Below are 19,617 nucleotides of genomic sequence, written 5' to 3' on the forward strand. Positions count from 1 at the left end.
TCCTTGCCAACACATATTTGTTGATTTATTGATAACCATTCTGACAGGTGTGGTTTTAATTTGCATTTCACTAGTGTTGAACAGTGATGTTGAACAGCTTTTCATATGTCTATTGGTCATCGGTATGTCTTCTCTGGAGAAATGTCTATTCAGGTCCTCTGTCCATTTTTTAATTTGATTGTTTTTTGGTGTTAAGTTGTATGAGTTCTTTATATATTTGGATACTAACCTCTTATTAGATGTATCACTGGTGAATATATTCTTTTATTCAGTAGGTTGTCTTTTTGTTTTATTGATGGTTTCTTTTGTTGTGCAAAAATGTTTTAGTTTGATGTAGTCCCATTCATTTCTTTTTTTCTTTTCTTTTTTCCTTGTTGTCTTTTCTCTTCTTTCCCTGTTCCCAGGCCATGTGTGTGAAAGTCCCAGATGATCCTGAGCACTTAGCTGCCAGAAGGCAGTGGAGGGACCAATGCCTCATGAGACTTGCCAAACTGAAAAGTCAGATGCCCTCCCAGTGAAGGTTTTTCTTTGTGTATTTTTTTAAGATTTTAAAATTGATTTTTAGAAAGAGAGGAAGGTAGAGGGATATAGAAAGAGAAACATCCATGTAAGAGCAAAACATCAATCAGCTGCTTCTTGCACATCCCCTACCGGGGATCAAGCCCACAACTCAGACATGTTCCCTGACTGGGAATTGAACCAGCAACCTTTCGGTGCATGATATGATGCCCAGCTAACAGAGCCACACTGGCCAGGGCCCATGAAGTTTTTTATAATGCCGTCACTCCCCTCACTGAAAGTCCTAGTTGGTGGAATTATAAAGACTTAATCATATTGTTTGAAACAGTAGCAACTACAGAGGTACCATACTTAGCATGCAAGCCCTGGGCTTGGACTCTGTTAGCAGTAATCTAGTCATTTCCGATGTGGGCGTCCAAGCAGCACTTGGGTTCTGAGGGCTGTCGATTTCCTGCCACCTGGGCAAGCCAGTCATCTCAAGATTTTCACTTTTTAGTTTTAAGTGTGATTATGCATCCTACATTTTATAGCCAATGATTGTAGTTTCAAGTCATTTTAATCTGTAGCAAAAATTTTTGTAATTATTTCTAATCGCTTTCTGAGTACTCTGTGGCCCTTCATTTTTGAGACAACTAACTACCTTCATTTTGCCAATGATTATTCTGAATAAAAGTTTTTGATTCCATATAGGTGTCTTTTCTTCTGATCCTTCTGAGAAAGACAGTGTTTGACCCTGTGATTGACATGTTTTAGAGTGACCATGATGAATAAGAGGCAAATACTTCATTCTGAGTTCTTTGTCTTTTAGTCAGTAAAAATTCACCTATTTGGACCAGTGTTTCCAAAACATGTTCCACAGTGCCCTGTGGCTCTGTAGTTATCTGTATTTGGGAAACTCCATGGACTGCCTGCCCTTGGACACTCACATCTATAGGAAATTAGGGACTCCAAGTTCTATAGTAAAGATACCTGTTTAACTTCACCCAGCATCCCATCATCTTCATTGACTTGGAGTCTGTTCCTAGCACTAGCTCTCCAAATACTCTGGGAAACAGCACAAAAATTCCTCCAGCCCATAGGGCCAGCACATCGTAATAACTTTGATCACTGGATGCCTCTGTGGGGCCCCTGACAGCTCCCAGCCCAAATGATCCTGTACATTTCGATGACCAGCTTCCCAGCTTCACCCAATAGGAGATGCGTCCCTTCGAGCCAAGGCTGTGGTGGTGCTGGAACCAGCGTCCCCGATTGGGAACCATGTGGAAGTGATATTTCCAGCTAAGTGTACATATCACTTACCCATCACATGCATTTACTTACTTAATTTTATTTTATTCATATAAAAATTAATTACAGTTGACATACAGTATTATTAATTTCAGGTGTACAACATAGCGATTAGACATTTATATAACTTTTGAAGCAGTCAGTCCTTCTGATAAGTCTAGTACCCACTTGGCACCATACATAGTTATTACAATATTATTGACTGTATCCCCTCTGCTGTATTTTACATCCCTGTAACTATTTTTATAATTGGCAACTTGTACTTCTTATTAATCCCTTCCCCTTTTCACCCATTCTTCCCCCACACACGTTTATTTATGCAACAACATCCACTGAGCAGCTGTGATGTACCAGGCATCTCACACATGGTCATTGCCTTTCAGAAGTTTACTGTAAGAAAACCAAATGTTACAGTAAAATAGGACAGTGCTCCAGAGGGTCATATACACAGGAGATCACAACTGCCTGCCCGTGGGTGTGCCCTGGAAGGCCCCAGTGGGCAACTTTAGAGTTGGGTCTAAGGAACGAGACAGCCTTCCTGGCTGAGGAAGCAGAGCAGGAAAGAGTGCCGGGCACCCTGGAAAAGGGGAGTGGTTCTCTGGGGCCTGAAAAAGGGAAGGCTGGAGCAGGGCCAGACCCAGATAATGGTGAAGAGCCCTGGGGGCCACATTAATAGTCAGACCTTATGTAAAGCAATGGAGAGTCTAAATGGAGTGGAGTGGTCATCAGCATTTCAGAAAGTTCCTTATGACAATGGAGGGACTGATCTGGAGGCAGAGCCCGTTGTGGTCCACATGGGGGCTGGTGAGTGAGTGTGGAAATCATCCCGGTGGTAGGATCGAGTCATCGGGTGACCTGGGAAAGTGACATCGGAGCCTAGAGTATCGGCTCCAGCAACCATGCAGAGTCTATGCCCGTTACAAGATGAGGACGTTAGGAGGAGGGCTAATGTGAGTGTCCCAGATACTAAACTTCCCAGAAGGGATAATGTGGCAAGTCACAAAGGAGGATGTCAGCCCTGAAAGGATTTATCTGATTAAGTTGTAGATTCTCCTTAAACTCTGACTCAGTCCTTCCCTCTGTGATCTGTTGAGGGGCCATGTGTCTGGGCCACAGGCAAGCCCTTGCTTTTCCCAATAGCTTCTGGTTCCTGCTCTTCTCCTTCAACATACTTGATTTCTCAAAGTCTCTGTACTATGCTCAGTGCTTTTAGGAGCATGTGAAGGCTACCCACAGCCCCTGGACCGAGGTTTGGGATCACTGATATGCAGATGAACTAGCCAGGAGACATGGGGTGTTGGCGGGTGTCACACAGACTTGACACCTGGTGGTTTGACAGCATTGATGAGCCACTTGGGGTTCCAGAAGGAGTGGCCAAATGAGGCTATCAGGTCTAATGCTCAGGCCAGTAGGAGAGCAAGGCAGACACATCCTGGTGTCCCCTATGGTGGTATGCACTGGGAAGACAGAGTATGAACATTCATTTATATGTTTACATCCTGTTTCCCTACTTTTGCTGTAAAGTATTTTTGTGTAGGCATCGGGTCTGTTCTGAGATACATCCATTGAAGTGCTTCTCAGTTTTGCTTGCAGCCATCACAATGTGTAATGTGGCAGTTACTAAAAGGATTGGGCTGAGAGAATGCCAGAGAGCCAGTGATTTGATTTTCATCTAAGGGCTGAAAAAATTGGACTTCCCAAGCAAGAACAGCAGAGAGCATACTTGTGGCTCTGGGCAGGAGGACAGTTATGGAAATTGCTGGATAGAGTGAAGAGTGGGTCCAACAGGGCGCTAAAGGGAGGGCTAGTTATGTGAGCATGACTTCCCACAGGCCCCACAAAATCCAGTCTTAGAGATAAATTGCAAGACAAAGGAGGCCCTTCTGCTCTTCAGTTTGTCATCCCTGGGGCCTCCTTGCTTCGATGAGTTTAGCAACTGTGTAAGGTCATGTACCAGTTTTCCCATTAATGTCCTTTTTCTGTCACAGGATCCCATCCAAGACACCACACTGCCTTACATTACCAAATCTCCTTCTCTCTGGCCTGTGACAGCTTCTTAGTCTTGCTTTGTTTTTCATGACCCTTAGAGTTGCAGGAATCCCAGCCAGGTAGCTTGTAGAATATTGCCAGTGTGGGATTGTTTGGTGTTTCCTTATGGTTAGTTACACTGGGATTACGTTTTGGAAAGAATACCCCAGAAGTGAAGTGACTTCTCATTCCATCCTATGAGGGGCTATGTGACTTAGCTGGGGCTGTGAGAAGGACCAAGCCCAGTTGAATGTCGCACTGACTGGTTCCTGAGTCCTTTTCTCAGAACTTAAAAGCTATCTATCTCCACCCCCTGTGTAATGCACACACAGTTTCTCTCACATTGGTCTCTGCTTCCAAATGTCTTCCCCAAAGCGCTGGTCCACATCCATATGTACAGGACCCCTGGTTTCCCTTTCTGCATGCTTCAGCTTAGCTTCTCAGTGCTCCTTCAGGACTGGAGGTGGTGCCAGCTCCAAAAGAACAGATTGTATATTGTTTCTGTGGGAGTCACAGAAAGATGTCCAAGATGGGGTTAGGGGTGGGGTCCCTGTTCATGTCTGCTTCTTGCTTGGTTTGGAGGTGCATGTATAGCTGATGAAGTGCAAGGTGCTTTTCACAGGCTAATCAAACATGCAAGACTGAAATAAAAAACAAAATGGCAGTTTTATTCATTTTCAATTGACCCATCAATCAAACATTTACGGAGCATCTACTGTGTGCTGGGCACTGTTCCAAGTGCTGGGGAGACACTAATAAACAGGCAAAAACTACCTGCCCCTATGAAGCTTATTCTGTAGTTCTAGTGGGAGACAGCAAAACATAAAGCAATCAATAGGCAAGTATAGAATATGTCAGAAGGCTATCAGTTATGTGGCTAAAAAAGTGTACAAAAGTTTTAATTTCTCCATATCTTTACCAGTACTTATCTTTTTCTTTTTTTTTAATAACAGCTATTCTAACAGGTGTAAGGTGATACCTCACTTGTTTTGATTTGCATTTCCCTGATGATGAATGAAGTTGAACATCTTTTCATGTACCTGTTGGTCTTTTGTTTTTGGAGACATTCTATTCAGTTCCTCTATCCACTTTTTAATCAGATTGTTGTGTTTTGGTTTTTTTTTTGCTATCAAGTTGTATGAGTTCCTTATATATTTTGGATAATAATTCCTTATCAGATAGATGGTTGCAAATACTTTCTCCCATTTCACAGGTTTCCTTTTCACTCTGTTGATTATTTCCTTTGCTGTGCAGAACTTTTTAGTTTGACATAGTCTCACTTCTTTATTTTTTGTTTTGTTGCCTGTGCTTTTAATGTCTTTATTCATGAAATCATTGTGAGGGCCTATGTTATGAAGCCATTTTAGGCATTTTACAGTCTTACATTTAAGTCCTTAATCCATTTAGAGTGGAGTTTTATGTTTATGGTGTAAGAAAAGAGTCCAATTTTATTCTTTTGCATGTGGATATCCAGTTTTCCCAATACTATTTGTTGAAGAGACTGTCATTTCCTTGTTGTATTATCTCAGCATCCTTATTGAATATCAATAAGAATGGGTATATTTCTGGGTTCTTTATTCTGTTACATTGATCTGTATGGCTTTTTGACAGTACCATACTGTTTTAAATATAAGCTTTATAATAAGTTTTGAAATCAGGAAGTATAGTACCTCCAGCTTTTTTCTTCTTTCTCAAGATTATTTTGGTCATTCAGGGTGGGTTCTTTGTGGTTTTATATCAATTTTATGATTGTTTTTCTATTTCTGTGTAAAATTATTTTGATATTTTGTTAGGGATTACATTGAATTTGTATGCTATTGTTAACAAGATTGTTATCTTAATGTCCTTTTTGGGTAGTTTATTGTTAGTGCATGAAAACATAACTGATTTTTACATGTTGATTTTATATTCTGCAACTTTACTGAATTTTTTTATTAGTTCTGATAGTTTTTGTGTGGAATCTTTAGGGTTTCCTACATATAAGATCATGTCATCTGTAAAGCTTATAAGATGCAGTAAGAGCAGTACTAAATATCAAGTTTATAACAATAAATGCTTCTATTAAAAAGGAAGAAATAGCTTAAACAACCTAACTTTACACCTTGACGAGCTCAAAAAAAAAGAAGAAACTAACTCCAAGTTAGCAGATGTAAGGAAATAGATAAGAGCAGAAATAAGTGAAATTGAGAATTGAAAGACAATAGGAAAAAAAAATCAATAAGATTAGGGTAGGTTTTCTTAAAATATTAAGTAAATTGCAACCCTTCAGCTTGATTTTAAAAAAATGAAACAAAATCAGAAATGAACGAGAGACATTAAAACTGATATGTTATATTAGTGAATTGAAGTTATACTCATTCTGCAATGCTTGTAGAGAAGTGTTTAAGAACATTTGTAATAAAGGTGCTTCTAAGAAAAAACAATACAAAAAAATACACTGATGTCATAGAAATACAAAGGATCATAAGAGACTACTGTGAACAAATTATATGCCAACTAACTGTATAACCTACAATGAATGGATAAATTCTTGGAAACCATTGCCATCACCTACACTTCAACAGCTTTAGAACCTGTGGTCCCAGCTCTTGGGGATACAATATAAAACAAGACCATATCACTACCTTCATGGAGTTTGTGTTCTAAATGAGGCTGGCTGTGAAAAAGAATAGATAAACAAGGAACATACCAGAAAATGATAAGTGCTGATTAGAGGATGAAATTGAGTGATGGAACAGTATGTGCCCAATTTCTGCCTCATGTTGATGTTTGGGAAGGCTTTCTGAGACCTGAGTGACAAGAAGGAGACAGCCCTGTTCACTCTAGGAGGGAGCATGGGTGCAAAAAGCACAGCAGGAGTCCATGCCAGAGGGGAGGGTTCAGCAGGGGCAGGAGTAGTGGGATTGAGAGGGCGGTGGGCTGGACACAGACTTCCTAAGGTTAGGTCAGGATGTCACTTAACTGCAGTGGGAAGGCCTGGGAGTGGTGTGATCTAATTGCTTTTTATTTTGAAAAGAAGCAAAATAGTGGAGAGAGCTGCTGCCCCTCTAGCCCTTGTCCAAAAGCACACAATTCAGCCCCTCCCTGAATGTCCTTTTTTGAACTGCTTTCCCTTTGCTGGAGCTTAGGGTGAGTGTAAGTGAGTGAGTCTGTGTGTGGAGCCCGTTAAGAAAATGCTTGGGTCTACAGCAGCCTTCCATCTCACCTGGACAGAGTCCCAACTGGTTTTCACAGCCAGCTATTGGGGGCGGAGGGGGGGGGGGGGCGGGAACCGCTCTTCTTCCTGGCACTGGTGCTGGAGGCTGGGGAGCCTGGTGTGGGGCTAGGGCTCCTTGCTCCTTGTGGGATGGGGAGACTTCTGAAGCTGAGATATACTCCCAATCTCAATTGCTATATCAATTCTCAATTGCTATATGTGGTGTAGGACAACCCCATTTGGTGTCTCCATCCCTCCTACTAATCTTGATGTGGCTTCTTCTTTATATCCTTATTTATAGGAGTTCCACTGTTCAGATGGTTCTTAATGATCTTTGTTCTATAATGTAGTTATAATTTTGATGTGGTTGTGGGAGGAGGTGAGCACAGGAGTTTACCTAATCCACCATCCTAACGAGAAGTCTCATGGAATTTTCATGTATTACAAAATGTTCTTTTGATTCCTCCCATTCCCCCTGCCCCAGCCTCGACCCTGGAGGACTGAGAGAAGCAGCATGGCCCAAGGTGGAGGGTGGAGGTTGGAGGCTGCAGTAATATAGGCCAGGCCAGCCAGGTGGTATGGGGAACAGGGAGGGCCTGGTGCTTCTATGCAGGCAGAGTCATGGTTTGGATGCTGGCATGGGGAAAGGAGGGTAAAATACCCATAGCACCTTTGCATCTAGGTTGCAAGTCAGACCTGTTTGCACTTGGAGAGGCTGAAGGTTTTGGAGGGGTTTTTTGGACTTGTAAAACAATTTCAGTTTTTATTCAAAATATATGAGATATCATTAGCCTTTATCTTACACTTGGAAAAATTGAGAGAATTATACAGTAAAGAAGGGAAATGAAAGCTATTGGATTTGAAGCTCAAACTTCAAAAATATTCAGATAAGACAGGTACACTCCAGATATTTTTCCCATTGTCCAACATTTTCAAACATTAATTTTCATACACCTCCTTACTTTATAACATAAATGTTTTCACTATTAGGAATAATAGTTCATTTTAGGTTTTTTCCTAAATATCAGAAGGCTCCCCAGTAGTGCCACCTATTTTATAAACTGACCTTCAGCTTTTTCTTTTTGTAAAAAATTCCAATCTATTTGAATTAAAAGAATAAATATCACATATTCAGGGCAAATTATTTTAACCCCACCAAATATAAGTGATCAGTGTTTTACAATAAAGAAACTCATAGTATTAACAGCATGTTGCTGTATTATGATCAGACTTACCAAAATATGGACCTTTGTATACAAATTCTGATAAGAAAGACACTTGAAAAATAGAGCAAATGCTAACAATTAGTTGTTGGGACCTGCCTAAACTTGTTACCCATTGGAAGGGTTTGGTAATCCAGTTCCTGCTCTAGAGAAAGCTAGAGCTATGGCCTCCGAGATTATAGAAAGAGAATGAAAAAAGTTACTGGAAATCCTCCAGCAAGATCTGGACTCGATCCTAGGTTCATTAACCTCTCAGAGGCTAATTTCTGAGGATGAGTATGAGGCACTGGAGGACATTCCAAACCCTCTGAAGAAAAGTCGGAAGCTGTTGATTTTGGTGTAGAAAAAGGGAGAAGACGATTGTCAGCATTTCCTCAAATGTTTATTTAGTACTTTTTCAGAGTCAGCGACCACTTGGAGCTTAAGGCATGAATTTTTAAAACATGAAAATATAGAATCTCCTCAATCTACAGAGGTAAGCAAGAATTCGGAAGATCTATTTTCCCCAGGAAAGAAACAGCCTGAGAGTTCTGAGATCACAGTGTCCTTAAAAGAGAAAGAACACTTGGATGTGGAAACCTCTGAGATGTTCATGGACAAGAAAAGTAGTTATGGCAAGATGGCGTGGTCCTTAAGCGAAAACGAGAAGGCATACAACCCACCAACAACCACAATACCACATTCAGTAGAGAATGTTGAATCTGAAGTTTCAGGAACTATTGGTTATTCATGGGACCAACAAAGATACGATGAGCCTGATGATTCTTTATACTTAGGAGAAGAGGGATATCTAGAATCGGCTGTATTCTCCGAAGATGTAGAAACACTGTGGAAGGAGAAGATCATAACGACCTAGAGTACCTTGTCTATGGTGGGGAAGAGGACCTTGTGTATTCAGAAACCGCAGAGTTCTCTGGTGACGAGCAGAGTTATGGTGATTCAGAACCCGGCATGCAATTGGAGGAAGAAGAGGAGGAAAGTATGGAAGAAAGAAAAAAGGTATTGAAAGATGTCCTGATCCCAGCAACAACACAGCACTGGTAACTGTTACGCAGCCAGCTCTGGGCAGTGAACTCCCACTGGACAGAGAGGCCCTATAGCCTCAGAGGCCAACCCCAGAGCACTGCCACCCAGAGGCTGACCCACAAACTGACTCTTTGCTAAACACAAAATAAGGCAGTCTGGGAAACAAATGCGGCTTGCTTTAAAATAAGGACTGTGGTTTACAACACAGAGGAACAGTGTATCGCAGGGAAACTCAACACCCTCCTGAATACCTGGCAGGTCTAAGGCGAGCCACACTGAAGAATAGAAGAACCGAAGGACCTTCACTACTGCAATATTTTTTTTTTCTTTTTTCACCTTTTAACTAAGAAACCAATTTTTTTTTAATTTTAATTTTTTATTTTTTTTTTTTTTTTTTAATTTTTTTTTCTTTTCTTCTTTTTTTTTCTCTTCTTTTTTCCATCACCTGATTTTACCCTTTTAATTACTACCTTCTTATTTTTAACCAGTATTATTACTGCTACCATTTTACCATTTTTTTTTTAAAGTGCCATTTTATTTTCTCTTTATTTTATTTTGGGATTAGTGTTCTCCATTCTATTTTCATCGTTATATTATTGGTTGTTTCTAGTTTGCATTCATCTCCAGGGAGCTGTTGCTGGAATTTGTTAGGATTAATGGCTGTTCTATAGGAGTATTCTCCTCATATAAAAAAGTCTCTTCCCCTCTTCCACTTCATTCTCTCTTTTCGCTCTTTTTTTTCTTTTCTTTTCTTATCTCGCTTTTATTTTCCCCCCTCCTTTTTCCCAATTTCATTTTTGCACTCCTTTTTTTGGTCCCTACTTTTCTTTTCTTTTTTCTCTTTTCTCTTTTTCTCTTCCTTCTTCCTTATCCCCTAATTCTCTTAATTCAGGTGGTCACCTTTATTTGGGGTTATTAATATCGTGAATATATTTGTGTATAGTGCCTGGTACGTGGTGCCTTGTTGTGTTGTATTTTGTGCCTTTAAATCAACGCAGCAGATCCAAGCAACAGCAACCTCCTGAGCACCACACCCTCTGCTGAGGAACAGCAGCTGTACGTGAAACCTCGCCCCACCAGCCAGAAGAGCCACCACAGCTGTGAACAGCACCCACCATAGGAGCTGCTGCCAACTGAAGAGCAGCTGCTACCGCAACCGCCCGAAGAGCAACCACAGACCAAGGAGTCACTGCCACCAAGGGAGCAGCCACTGAACGACTCAACGTCTAGATATGTCAGTGAGATCAAACATGGGTAGACAAAGAAACCCCCAAAGGAAAGAGAAGGAGGACTCTCCAGAAAAGCAGCTAAGTAATACAGAGGCATGCAACATGACAGATAAAGAATTCAGAATAAGGGTCCTAGAGTGCATAAACCGGATGGAGAAAAAAATCGACAACCTCTGCAAGAAGCAAGACGAAACAGATGAAAAAATCGATAACATATGGAAGAAGCTAGAAGAAACAGATGAAAAAATCAACAACTTAAGTAAGACCCAAGAAGAAATGAAGAGTGATATAGCTGCAATGAAAAACTCCATTGAAAGTATCAACAGTAGACTGGGTGAAGCGGAGGACCGAATTAGTGAATTAGAAGACAAGGAAGCAAAACACACCCAAATTGTACTGCAATTGGAGAAAAAAATTAAAAGACAGGAGGAGAGCCTAAGGGAGCTTTGGGACAACATGAAACGAAACAACATACGAATAATAGGGGTACCAGATCAACAGAAGGATGAACAAGGATTAGAAAACCTATTAGAAGAAATAATATCAGAAAACTTCCCTGAGGTGGGGAAGAAAAAAGTCACACAAGCCCAGAGAGTCCCAAACAAGGTGAACCCGAAAAGACCCACACCAAGACACATCATAATTACCATGGCAAATGTTCATGACAAAGAGAGAATCTTACAGGCTGCAAGAGAGAGACGGAAAGTTACATACAAGGGATCTCCCATTAGATTGTCAAATGATTTCTCAACAGAAACACATCAGGCCAGAAAAGAATGGACGGAAATTTACAAAGTGATGCAAAGCAAAGGACTGAATCCAAGAATACTCTATCCAGCAAGGCTATCATTCAAACTTGAAGGGGAAATAAGAAGCTTCACAGACAAAAAAAGGCTAAGGGAGTTTATCACCACCAAGCCAGCAATGCAAGGAATGCTAAAGGGACTGGTATAAAAATAAGAAATAAAAAGCTCAGAAAGAAAACAGCCACACAAAAACAGAAATGGCTACAAACAAGTACCTTTCAATAATAACTTTAAACGTAAATGGACTAAATGCTCCAAACAAAAGACATCGAGTGGCTGAATGGATAAAAAAACATGACCCATACATCTGCTGTCTATAAGAAACCCACCTCATTAGAAGGGACTCACACAGACTGAAAGTGAAAGGATGGAAAAATATCTTTCAGGCAAATGGAAAGGAAAAGAAAGCTGGGGTAGCAATACTTATATCGGACAAAATAGACCTCAAAGTGAAGGCCATAACAAGAGATAAGGAAGGCCACTTCATAATACTAAAGGGATCAATACAACAAGAAGATATAACCCTGGTAAACATATATGCACCCAATGCAGGAGCACCCAAATTCATAAAAAAACTCCTGGAAGATATCAAAGGAGAGATCGACAACAATACAATCATAGTAGGGGACTTTAATACACCACTAACAGCACTGGATAAGTCCTATAGACAAACAATCAGCAAAGATACAGCAATCCTAAATGACTCACTAGATCAGATGGACTTAATTGACATCTTCAGAACACTTCACCCCAAAGCCAGGGAATATACGTTCTTCTCAAGTGCTCATGGGACATATTCAAAAATAGACCATATATTGGGTCACAAGCAAAGTATCCCCAAATTCAAGAAAATTGAAATCATAAAAAGCGTCTTCGCAGACCACGATGGCATAATATTAGAAATAAACTACAATAAAAACAACCCAAAATACTCAAACACCTGGAAGCTGAATAGCATGCTATTAAATATTGATTGGGTTACCAATGAAATCAAAGAAGAAATTCGAAACATCCTGGAAACTAATGACAATGAAAACACAACAATCCAAAACCTATGGGACACAATGAAAGCAGTCCTGAGAGGGAAGTTTATAGCTCTACAGGCCTATCTCAAAAAACAAGAAAAAATGGTAGTAAATCATCTAACTCTACAACTCAAAGAATTAGAAAAAGAGCAACAAGAAAACCCCAGAGTGAGCAGAAGGAAGGAGATAATAAAGATTAGAGCAGAAATAAATGACATAGAGACCAAAAAAACAATACAGAAAATCAATGAAACCAAGAGCTGGTTCTTTGAAAGGATAAACAAGATTGACAAACCTCTAGCCAGACTCACCAAGAAGCAAAGAGAGAGGACCCAAATAAACAAAATCAGAAACGATAGAGGCGAAATAACAACAGACCCCACAGAAATACAAATGATTGTTAAAAAATACTATGGACAGCTCTACTCCAACAAACTAGACAACCTGGAGGAAATGGACAAATTCCTAGAAAAAATTTTTTCAGTTACAGTTGACATTCAATATTATATTAGTTTCAGGTGTATAGCATAATAGACATTTATGTAACTTATGAAATGATCCCTCGATAAATCTAGTACCCATCTGAAAAAAAAAAAAAAAAAAAAAGAAAGATGTCCTGTCATGTTTGAACTTGGATAGGAGCAGAAAGCTTCTGCCTGATTTTGTTAAATAGTTCTAATCGAGGATCTAAGTGGACACCCGAGACTCCAGGAGACCTAGCCTGGAATTTCCTGATGAAAGTTCAAGCACTGAATGTGACGGCTAGAGATTCAATCCTTAGACACAAGGTTCTGTGTGAGGATAGCAAAGGGGAGTTGCCAACCGGAGTAGAGAATCTGGAAATGAGGGACACACCAGCCATGAATCCCCTGGATGTGCTTTGTGCCTCTCTGCTGTGTTCAGACAGCTCTTTGCAGCATGCGGTCATGTCAAGCATGTATTGATGCTGGTTTGCTCTTCCTTTGTTCCTGCCAGATGCAGAGAACAACAAAAGCATCTTAATCTGAGGGCTGTGAAAGGCATTGTGAAGAAGCAGCCAGCACTGTCTTCAGGAGGGCTGGCAGGGGAAACTGAAAGGCCTCTGACTCATGCAAAGATGCCCTCCATCTCTTTTGTGCGTCTAGGAGACTGTAGCTTCTCCAAATCCAAAATCCTCAACACACTGCTCAGCCCTGCCCAACCCAAACTACACAAAATCTTCTTCCATCATGATTTGCCTGTTCTGGTGCTTCCCCAGCAGATCTCGGATGGCCTGGTGGAAATAGCATGGTGCTTTCTGGACAGCGACAGTCTAAGGCAGTGGTTCTCAACCTGTGGGTCGCGACTCCTTTGGGGGTCGAACGACCCTTTCACAGGGGTCGCCTAAGAGCATCGGAAAACACATATATAATTACATATTGTTTTTGTGATTAATCACTATGCTTTAATTATGTTCAATTTGTAACAATGAAAATACATCCTGCATATCAGATATTTACATTACGATTCATAACAGTAGCAAAATTACAGTTATGAAGTAGCAACGAAAATAACTTTACGGTTGGGGGTCATCACAACATGAGGAACCATATTAAAGGGTTGTGGCATTAGGAAGGTGGAGAACCACTGGTCTAAGGGAAAACCCTCCCTTTTCCCAAGAGCCTGTTGCTGTGGCCAGCCTGCATGAAGATCTGGAATGTTTTTGGACACAATTTGGTTTCTTGATGGAGGTTTCCTCAGATGTGTTTTTTTCTTCACTGACTGCGTAGGTCCGTGGTTGGCAAACCGCGGCTCGCGAGCCACATGCGGCTCTTTGGCCCCTTGAGTGTGGCTCTTCCACAAAATATCACATGCGGGCGCGCACGTACAGTGCGATTGAAACTTCGTGGCCCATGCGCGGGTTGGTATTTTGTGGAAGAGCCAGTACAGTGGGGCCTTGACTTACGAGTGTCCCGACTAACGAGTTTTTTTGAGATACCAGCTATCTCTCGGCCGATTTTTTGCATTGAGTTGACAGAGTAATTTGAGTTAATGAGCTCCTTAACAAGCTCCTTAACGAGCTTGGTCTCAGAACGAATTAAACTCGTAAGTCAAGGCCCCACTGTATTTTGTGGAAGAGCCACACTCAAGGGGCCAAAGAGCCGCATGTGGCTCGCAAGCCGCGGTTTGCAGGCCGACCACTGGCCTAGGTGAAAAGGAATGGGACCTGCTCATGTTTTTAGGAGAAGATGCCATTGAAAGATGCTACTTTATCCTCAGTCCCTAGGCCAAGGAGAGTGAAGGGGCTCAGATTTTCCAGAGGATTCTGAAGTTGAAGCCATCACAGCTACTGTTTTGGGAGGAGGAGGAAGCTGGGGAGAAAGGGAGGAACTTGAAGGGCCTCCGAGCTGCCCTCCAAGAAGTGATGTCCTCATCACTCAGATGTGTGTCTGTGGAGGACATGGCCTTCCTGGCCAGGGCGTTGGGGATCCAGATAGACCAAGACTTTGAGAACATTCAAGGAATTCAAGTTTCACCTGGTGAAAACTTGGCTGGAACAGTTGAAGATGAGGGGCAACAAAGACACAGTTAGCCAGAAAGCTCATCTGAAATCCCCATTGAGATGCCTATGAAAGAGCCTGGAGCTGAAGGCGAGGTCACCCAGGCTCTTCAGAATTTCCACCTCATCCCAGTATTCATGCCTTATATGCAAAACCTCTGTTCGTTCCCAGCCAGAATTGGAGGCCACTTTAACTGTGTTCCTGTGAAAGCCCCTAGGGTTACAGGCTTCCGCCTTGGGTCAGAGCAAAAGTCTAAGTGGTTCCATCCTCCACCCTTTCAGATTTCAAGTGTCCATAGTCAAGATAGAAGTTTTGGGGTTTAGTACTTCCAACCCAAGAGATTTTGTTCTGTTGAAAGTTTTATGAAATTTTCGAGACCTGCTCAGGGACATCACATGGATGGACCATTTGGGAGACCACCAAGACCCATTTGGCTTGGCAGACCACAGACAACGGGAGCTTGTGCAAGGTCTGCCATATTGGTCTCCCTGGTCGGTCACTTCCACTCACAGCCAGCAGGACCAGGTGGGAAGCCACCGCCTAGGCAAGCCCACGCCCGGGGAACACAGCCACCTGAGGCAACTGAAAAACTGATGAGAACATTATCCCACACTGTGACTCCTCACTCTAGAAACTTTCAGCCAGCAGGAGTCATACCCAGACCCCTAAGGCCTGCTTTTCAGCAGGGATTCAAGCTAAAGACAAGGTGGGCCTTCAAATCCAGCTGGCCAAATGGGATCCCATCCTATGTCCAACAACAGATTTTTACCCAACTCTCTGTTCCATCAGCCCACACCACCCCAGGGCAAGCATTCCTAGCCCCAAACCCTTCTAACCTATGGCCTCTCAACCCAAACCTACCAAAACAAAACCCACTCATCCCCAGCCCTCCCAAGATAGATGCTCTCCATCCAAACCCACTCATCCCCAGCCCTCTCAAGCTAGCTGCTCTTTATCCAAACCCACTCAACCTAAGCCCTCCCAGTCTAGGCTCTAGCCCAGACCTACTCAACCCAAGTCATCAGGAATCAGTGCTTCACAGGCTAAGGCATCCTACTTGAGAGCAGGGCCCAAGAGGGGAGGGAAGCATTAAAGTACTTACTTCAGAGACCTATGAAATGTATCCTTTACGCAGGCCATTCTGATCACAGAATAGTAACCTAAAGAAGAGTAGCAGTGATGGTAAGAGACCACTATCATTAGCATTACACAGAAAAGGAGATATGCACAGCCTAATTGTTTTCATTAAACTGTAAGAATTGTGTCCCTAAGAAAGAGGGAAAATATGAAAAGAATTAAGAATAGAATAAAGCGGTAAATAAATTAATTGAATCCAGTCTTGAGTTTTAGGTAATATATAACCTGAATCCAGGGAATGGGTTTATGAGGCAGCCCCACTTGGGGAAGAATGGGGTTGGAGTCTCCAATTGCAAAAGAGATAATAAATTAGGGCTCGGGTTGCCTCAGTGTTGCAAATAAAATTGCCTTAGATGTTGGCTGCTCCAGGGGTGTCTTGGTCAAAATTTTTGGTTTAATATCAGGCATTAACCAGATAACCCTGTTTGTTTAGGATAATCAGTTTGCTTGTGGTAACAGCCCCAATTTGCTTAGATGATAAAGTTCTCTCATTTGACCCTTATTTATAGAAATAATGAACTATCAACCAATAAAATTATTTTTCATTAACTTAAAAAATAAAAAAAGAAACAATGAGAGAAAACTTTCCTGACTTGGGGAAGAAAAAAGTCATACCAGTTAAAGAAGCACAGAGAATCTCAAACAAGATGAACCCAAAAAGACTGACACCAAGACACTTCATAATTAAATTTGCTAACGTTAAAGAAAGAATCTTAAAGGCTACAAGAGAGAGACAGAAAGTTACCTACAGGGGATCTCCCATTATACTATCAAATGATTTCTCAGCAGAAACACATCAGGCCAGAAGGGAATGGATTGAAGTATACAAAGTGATTCAAAGCAAGGGACTGGATCCAAGAATACTCGATCCAGCAAGGCTATCATTCAAAATCAGAAGCTTCACAGATGAAAACAAAAGGCTAAGGGACTTTATTACCACCAAGCTGACAATGCAATAAATGCTAAAGGGACTGTTGTAAGAAGAAGGAAATAGGAAGGGAAGAAGGAACACAGGTATAAAGAATAAAAATGGCACCAAACAAGTACCTACCAATAATAATGCTCCAATCAAAAGACATAGGTTGGATGAATGGATAAGAAAACATGACCCATGTATATGTGCTATCTATAAGAGATCCAAAGCAACCCTGAGAGGGAAGTTCATAGCACTACAGGTTTACCTCAAAAATAAGAAAAACTTGTAATAAGTTATCTAACCCTACAACTTAAAGAATTAGAATGAGAGCAACAAGAAAAGCCCAGAGGAAGTAGACAGAAGGAAATAATAAAGATGAGAGCAGAAATAAATTACATAGAGACTTGAAAAAAAATACAAAAGACCAATTCAAAAACAATACAAAAAACCAACAGCTGTTTCTTTGCACAGATAAACAAGATTGATGAACCTCTTGCCAGACTCACCAAGAAACAAAGAGAGAGGACCCAAATAAACAAAATCAGATGTGAAACAGGTGAAGTAATAACTGACCCCACAAAAACACAAAGGATCATTAAAAAAAATACTATGAACAACTCTATTCCAACAAATTTGACAAACTTGACCAAATGGACATATTCCTAGAAAGATGCAATCTTCCAAAATTCAATCAGGAAGAATCAGAAAGCCTGAATATACTGATAACTACTGATGAATAGAAGGAGTAATAAAAAAAAAAACTTCCAGCAAGGAAAAGCCTTGGTCTGGATGGCTTCACAGGGGAGTTTTACCAAACATTAAAAGAAAAATTAACACCTACCCTTCTCAGACTCTTCCAAAAAATTCAAGAGGAAGGAATACTTCCAAGCTCTTTCTATGAAGCCAGCATTACCCTAATTACAAAACCAGATAAAGACACAACAAAGAAAGAGAATTACAAACCAATATCTCTGATGAAAATAGATGCTAAAATCTCCACCAAATTCTGGCAAATCAGATCCAGCATTACGTTAGAAAGATCATACCCCATGACCAAGTGGGATTTATTCCAGGGATGCAAGGCTGCTACAATATCCACAAATCAAGAAATGTGATACATCGAATAAACAAACTTAAAGATAAAAACCACATGATTATATCAATTGATATAGAAAAAGCATTCAACAAAATCAAACACCCATTTTTGATAAAAACTCTCAGCAAGGTGGGAATAGAGGGAAAATACATCAAGATAATAAAAGCCTTATCTGACAAATCTATAAACAACATCTTCCTCAATGGACAAAAACCAAAACCATTTCCACTAAGAATAGGAATAAGACAGGGATGCTCACTTTCACCACTTGCATTCAAAATGGTATTGTAAGTCTTAGCCACAGCAATCATACAAAAAGAAGATATAAAAGGCATCCAAATTGGAAAGGAGAAAGTAAAACTGTCATTATTTGCAAATGACATGATATTGTACATAGAAAACCCTAAACACTCCACCAAAAATACTAGATTTAATAAATGAATTCGACAACATAGCAGGATATAAAATTAACACCCAGAAATACATGGCATTTTTAAAAAATTATATTTTATTGATTTTTTTATAGAGAGGAAGGGAGAGGGATAGAGAGTTAGAAACATCAATGGGAGAGAAACATCGATCAGCTGCCTCCTGTACACCTCCTACTGGGGGTGTGCCTGCAACCAAGGTACATGCCCTTGACCGGAATCGAACCTGGGACCCTTCAGTCCTCAGGCCGACGCTGTGCACTGAGCCAAACTGGTTAGGGCAATACATGGCATTTTTATACACCAATAATGAACTCTCAGAAAAAGAAACTAAAAATATATATGTAGTAATCCCATGTACCATTACAACAAAAAAATTAAGATATTTAGGAATAAACTTAACCAAGGAGGTAAAAGACCTTACTCCGAAAACCACAGGAATTGAAAAAAGAGATAGACAAAGTTATACACAAGTGGAATATACCGTGCCCATGGATTGGTAGAATCAACATCATTAAAATGGTCATACTACCCAAAGCAATCTATATATTCAATGCAATCCCTATTAAAATACCAATGGTATATTTCACAGACCTAGAACAAATATTCAAAAAATTTATATGGAATCAAAAAAGACCCTGAATAGCCACAGCAATCTTGAGAAAGAAGAACAAATTTGGAGGGATCACAATACCAGAATTCAAGTTACAGTACATAGCCACTGTACTCAAAACAGCCTGGTGCTGTCCCAAGAACAGGCATATAGATCAATGGAACAGAACAGAGAACCCAGAAATTGACCCAAGCCATTATCCTCAATTAATATTGGACAAAGGAGATAAGAGTACACATTGGAGTTAAGACAGTCTCTTCAATAAATGGTGTTGGGAAAATTGAACAGATACATAAAAAGAAGGAGGAGGAGGTGTAGGAGGAGGAGGAGGAGGAGCAGGGGGAGGAAGAGGAGGAGGAAGAGGAGGAGGAGGAGGAGGAGGAGGAGGAGGAGGAGAAAGGAGAAGAAGGAAGAAGAAGAAGAAGAAGAAGAAGAAGAAGAAGAAGAAGAAGAAGAAGAAGAAGAAGAAGGAGGAGGAGAAAGAAACTAGACCACCAACTTACACCATACACAAAAATAAACTCAAAATGGATAAAAGACTTAAATGTAAGATGTGAAACCATAAAAAT

At 40.8% G+C, this 19,617-nt stretch overlaps 1 protein-coding gene and 1 pseudogene across 3 annotated transcripts in view; both read left to right on the forward strand.

The window, feature by feature from the left end:
- The window catches only part of CRYL1 (crystallin lambda 1), a 177,946-nt gene extending 176,740 nt beyond the window's left edge, over positions 1-1,206 (forward strand). For all 3 annotated transcript variants that reach the window (XM_036299243.1, XM_036299245.1, XM_036299244.1), the window contains one exon: positions 405-1,206. In XM_036299243.1, the coding sequence (XP_036155136.1) occupies positions 405-518 (114 nt within the window). In that variant the 3' untranslated portion in view covers positions 519-1,206. The remainder of the gene's footprint in view (positions 1-404) is intronic.
- A 7,054-nt stretch (positions 1,207-8,260) lies between these two features.
- On the forward strand, positions 8,261-16,518 carry LOC118651105 (annotated as a pseudogene).
- Positions 16,519-19,617: the final 3,099 nt, after the last annotated feature.

The sequence above is a fragment of the Myotis myotis genome, unplaced genomic scaffold (genome assembly GCF_014108235.1).
Source record: "Myotis myotis isolate mMyoMyo1 unplaced genomic scaffold, mMyoMyo1.p scaffold_m19_p_3, whole genome shotgun sequence".
NCBI classification, from domain to species: Eukaryota; Metazoa; Chordata; class Mammalia; order Chiroptera; family Vespertilionidae; genus Myotis; species Myotis myotis.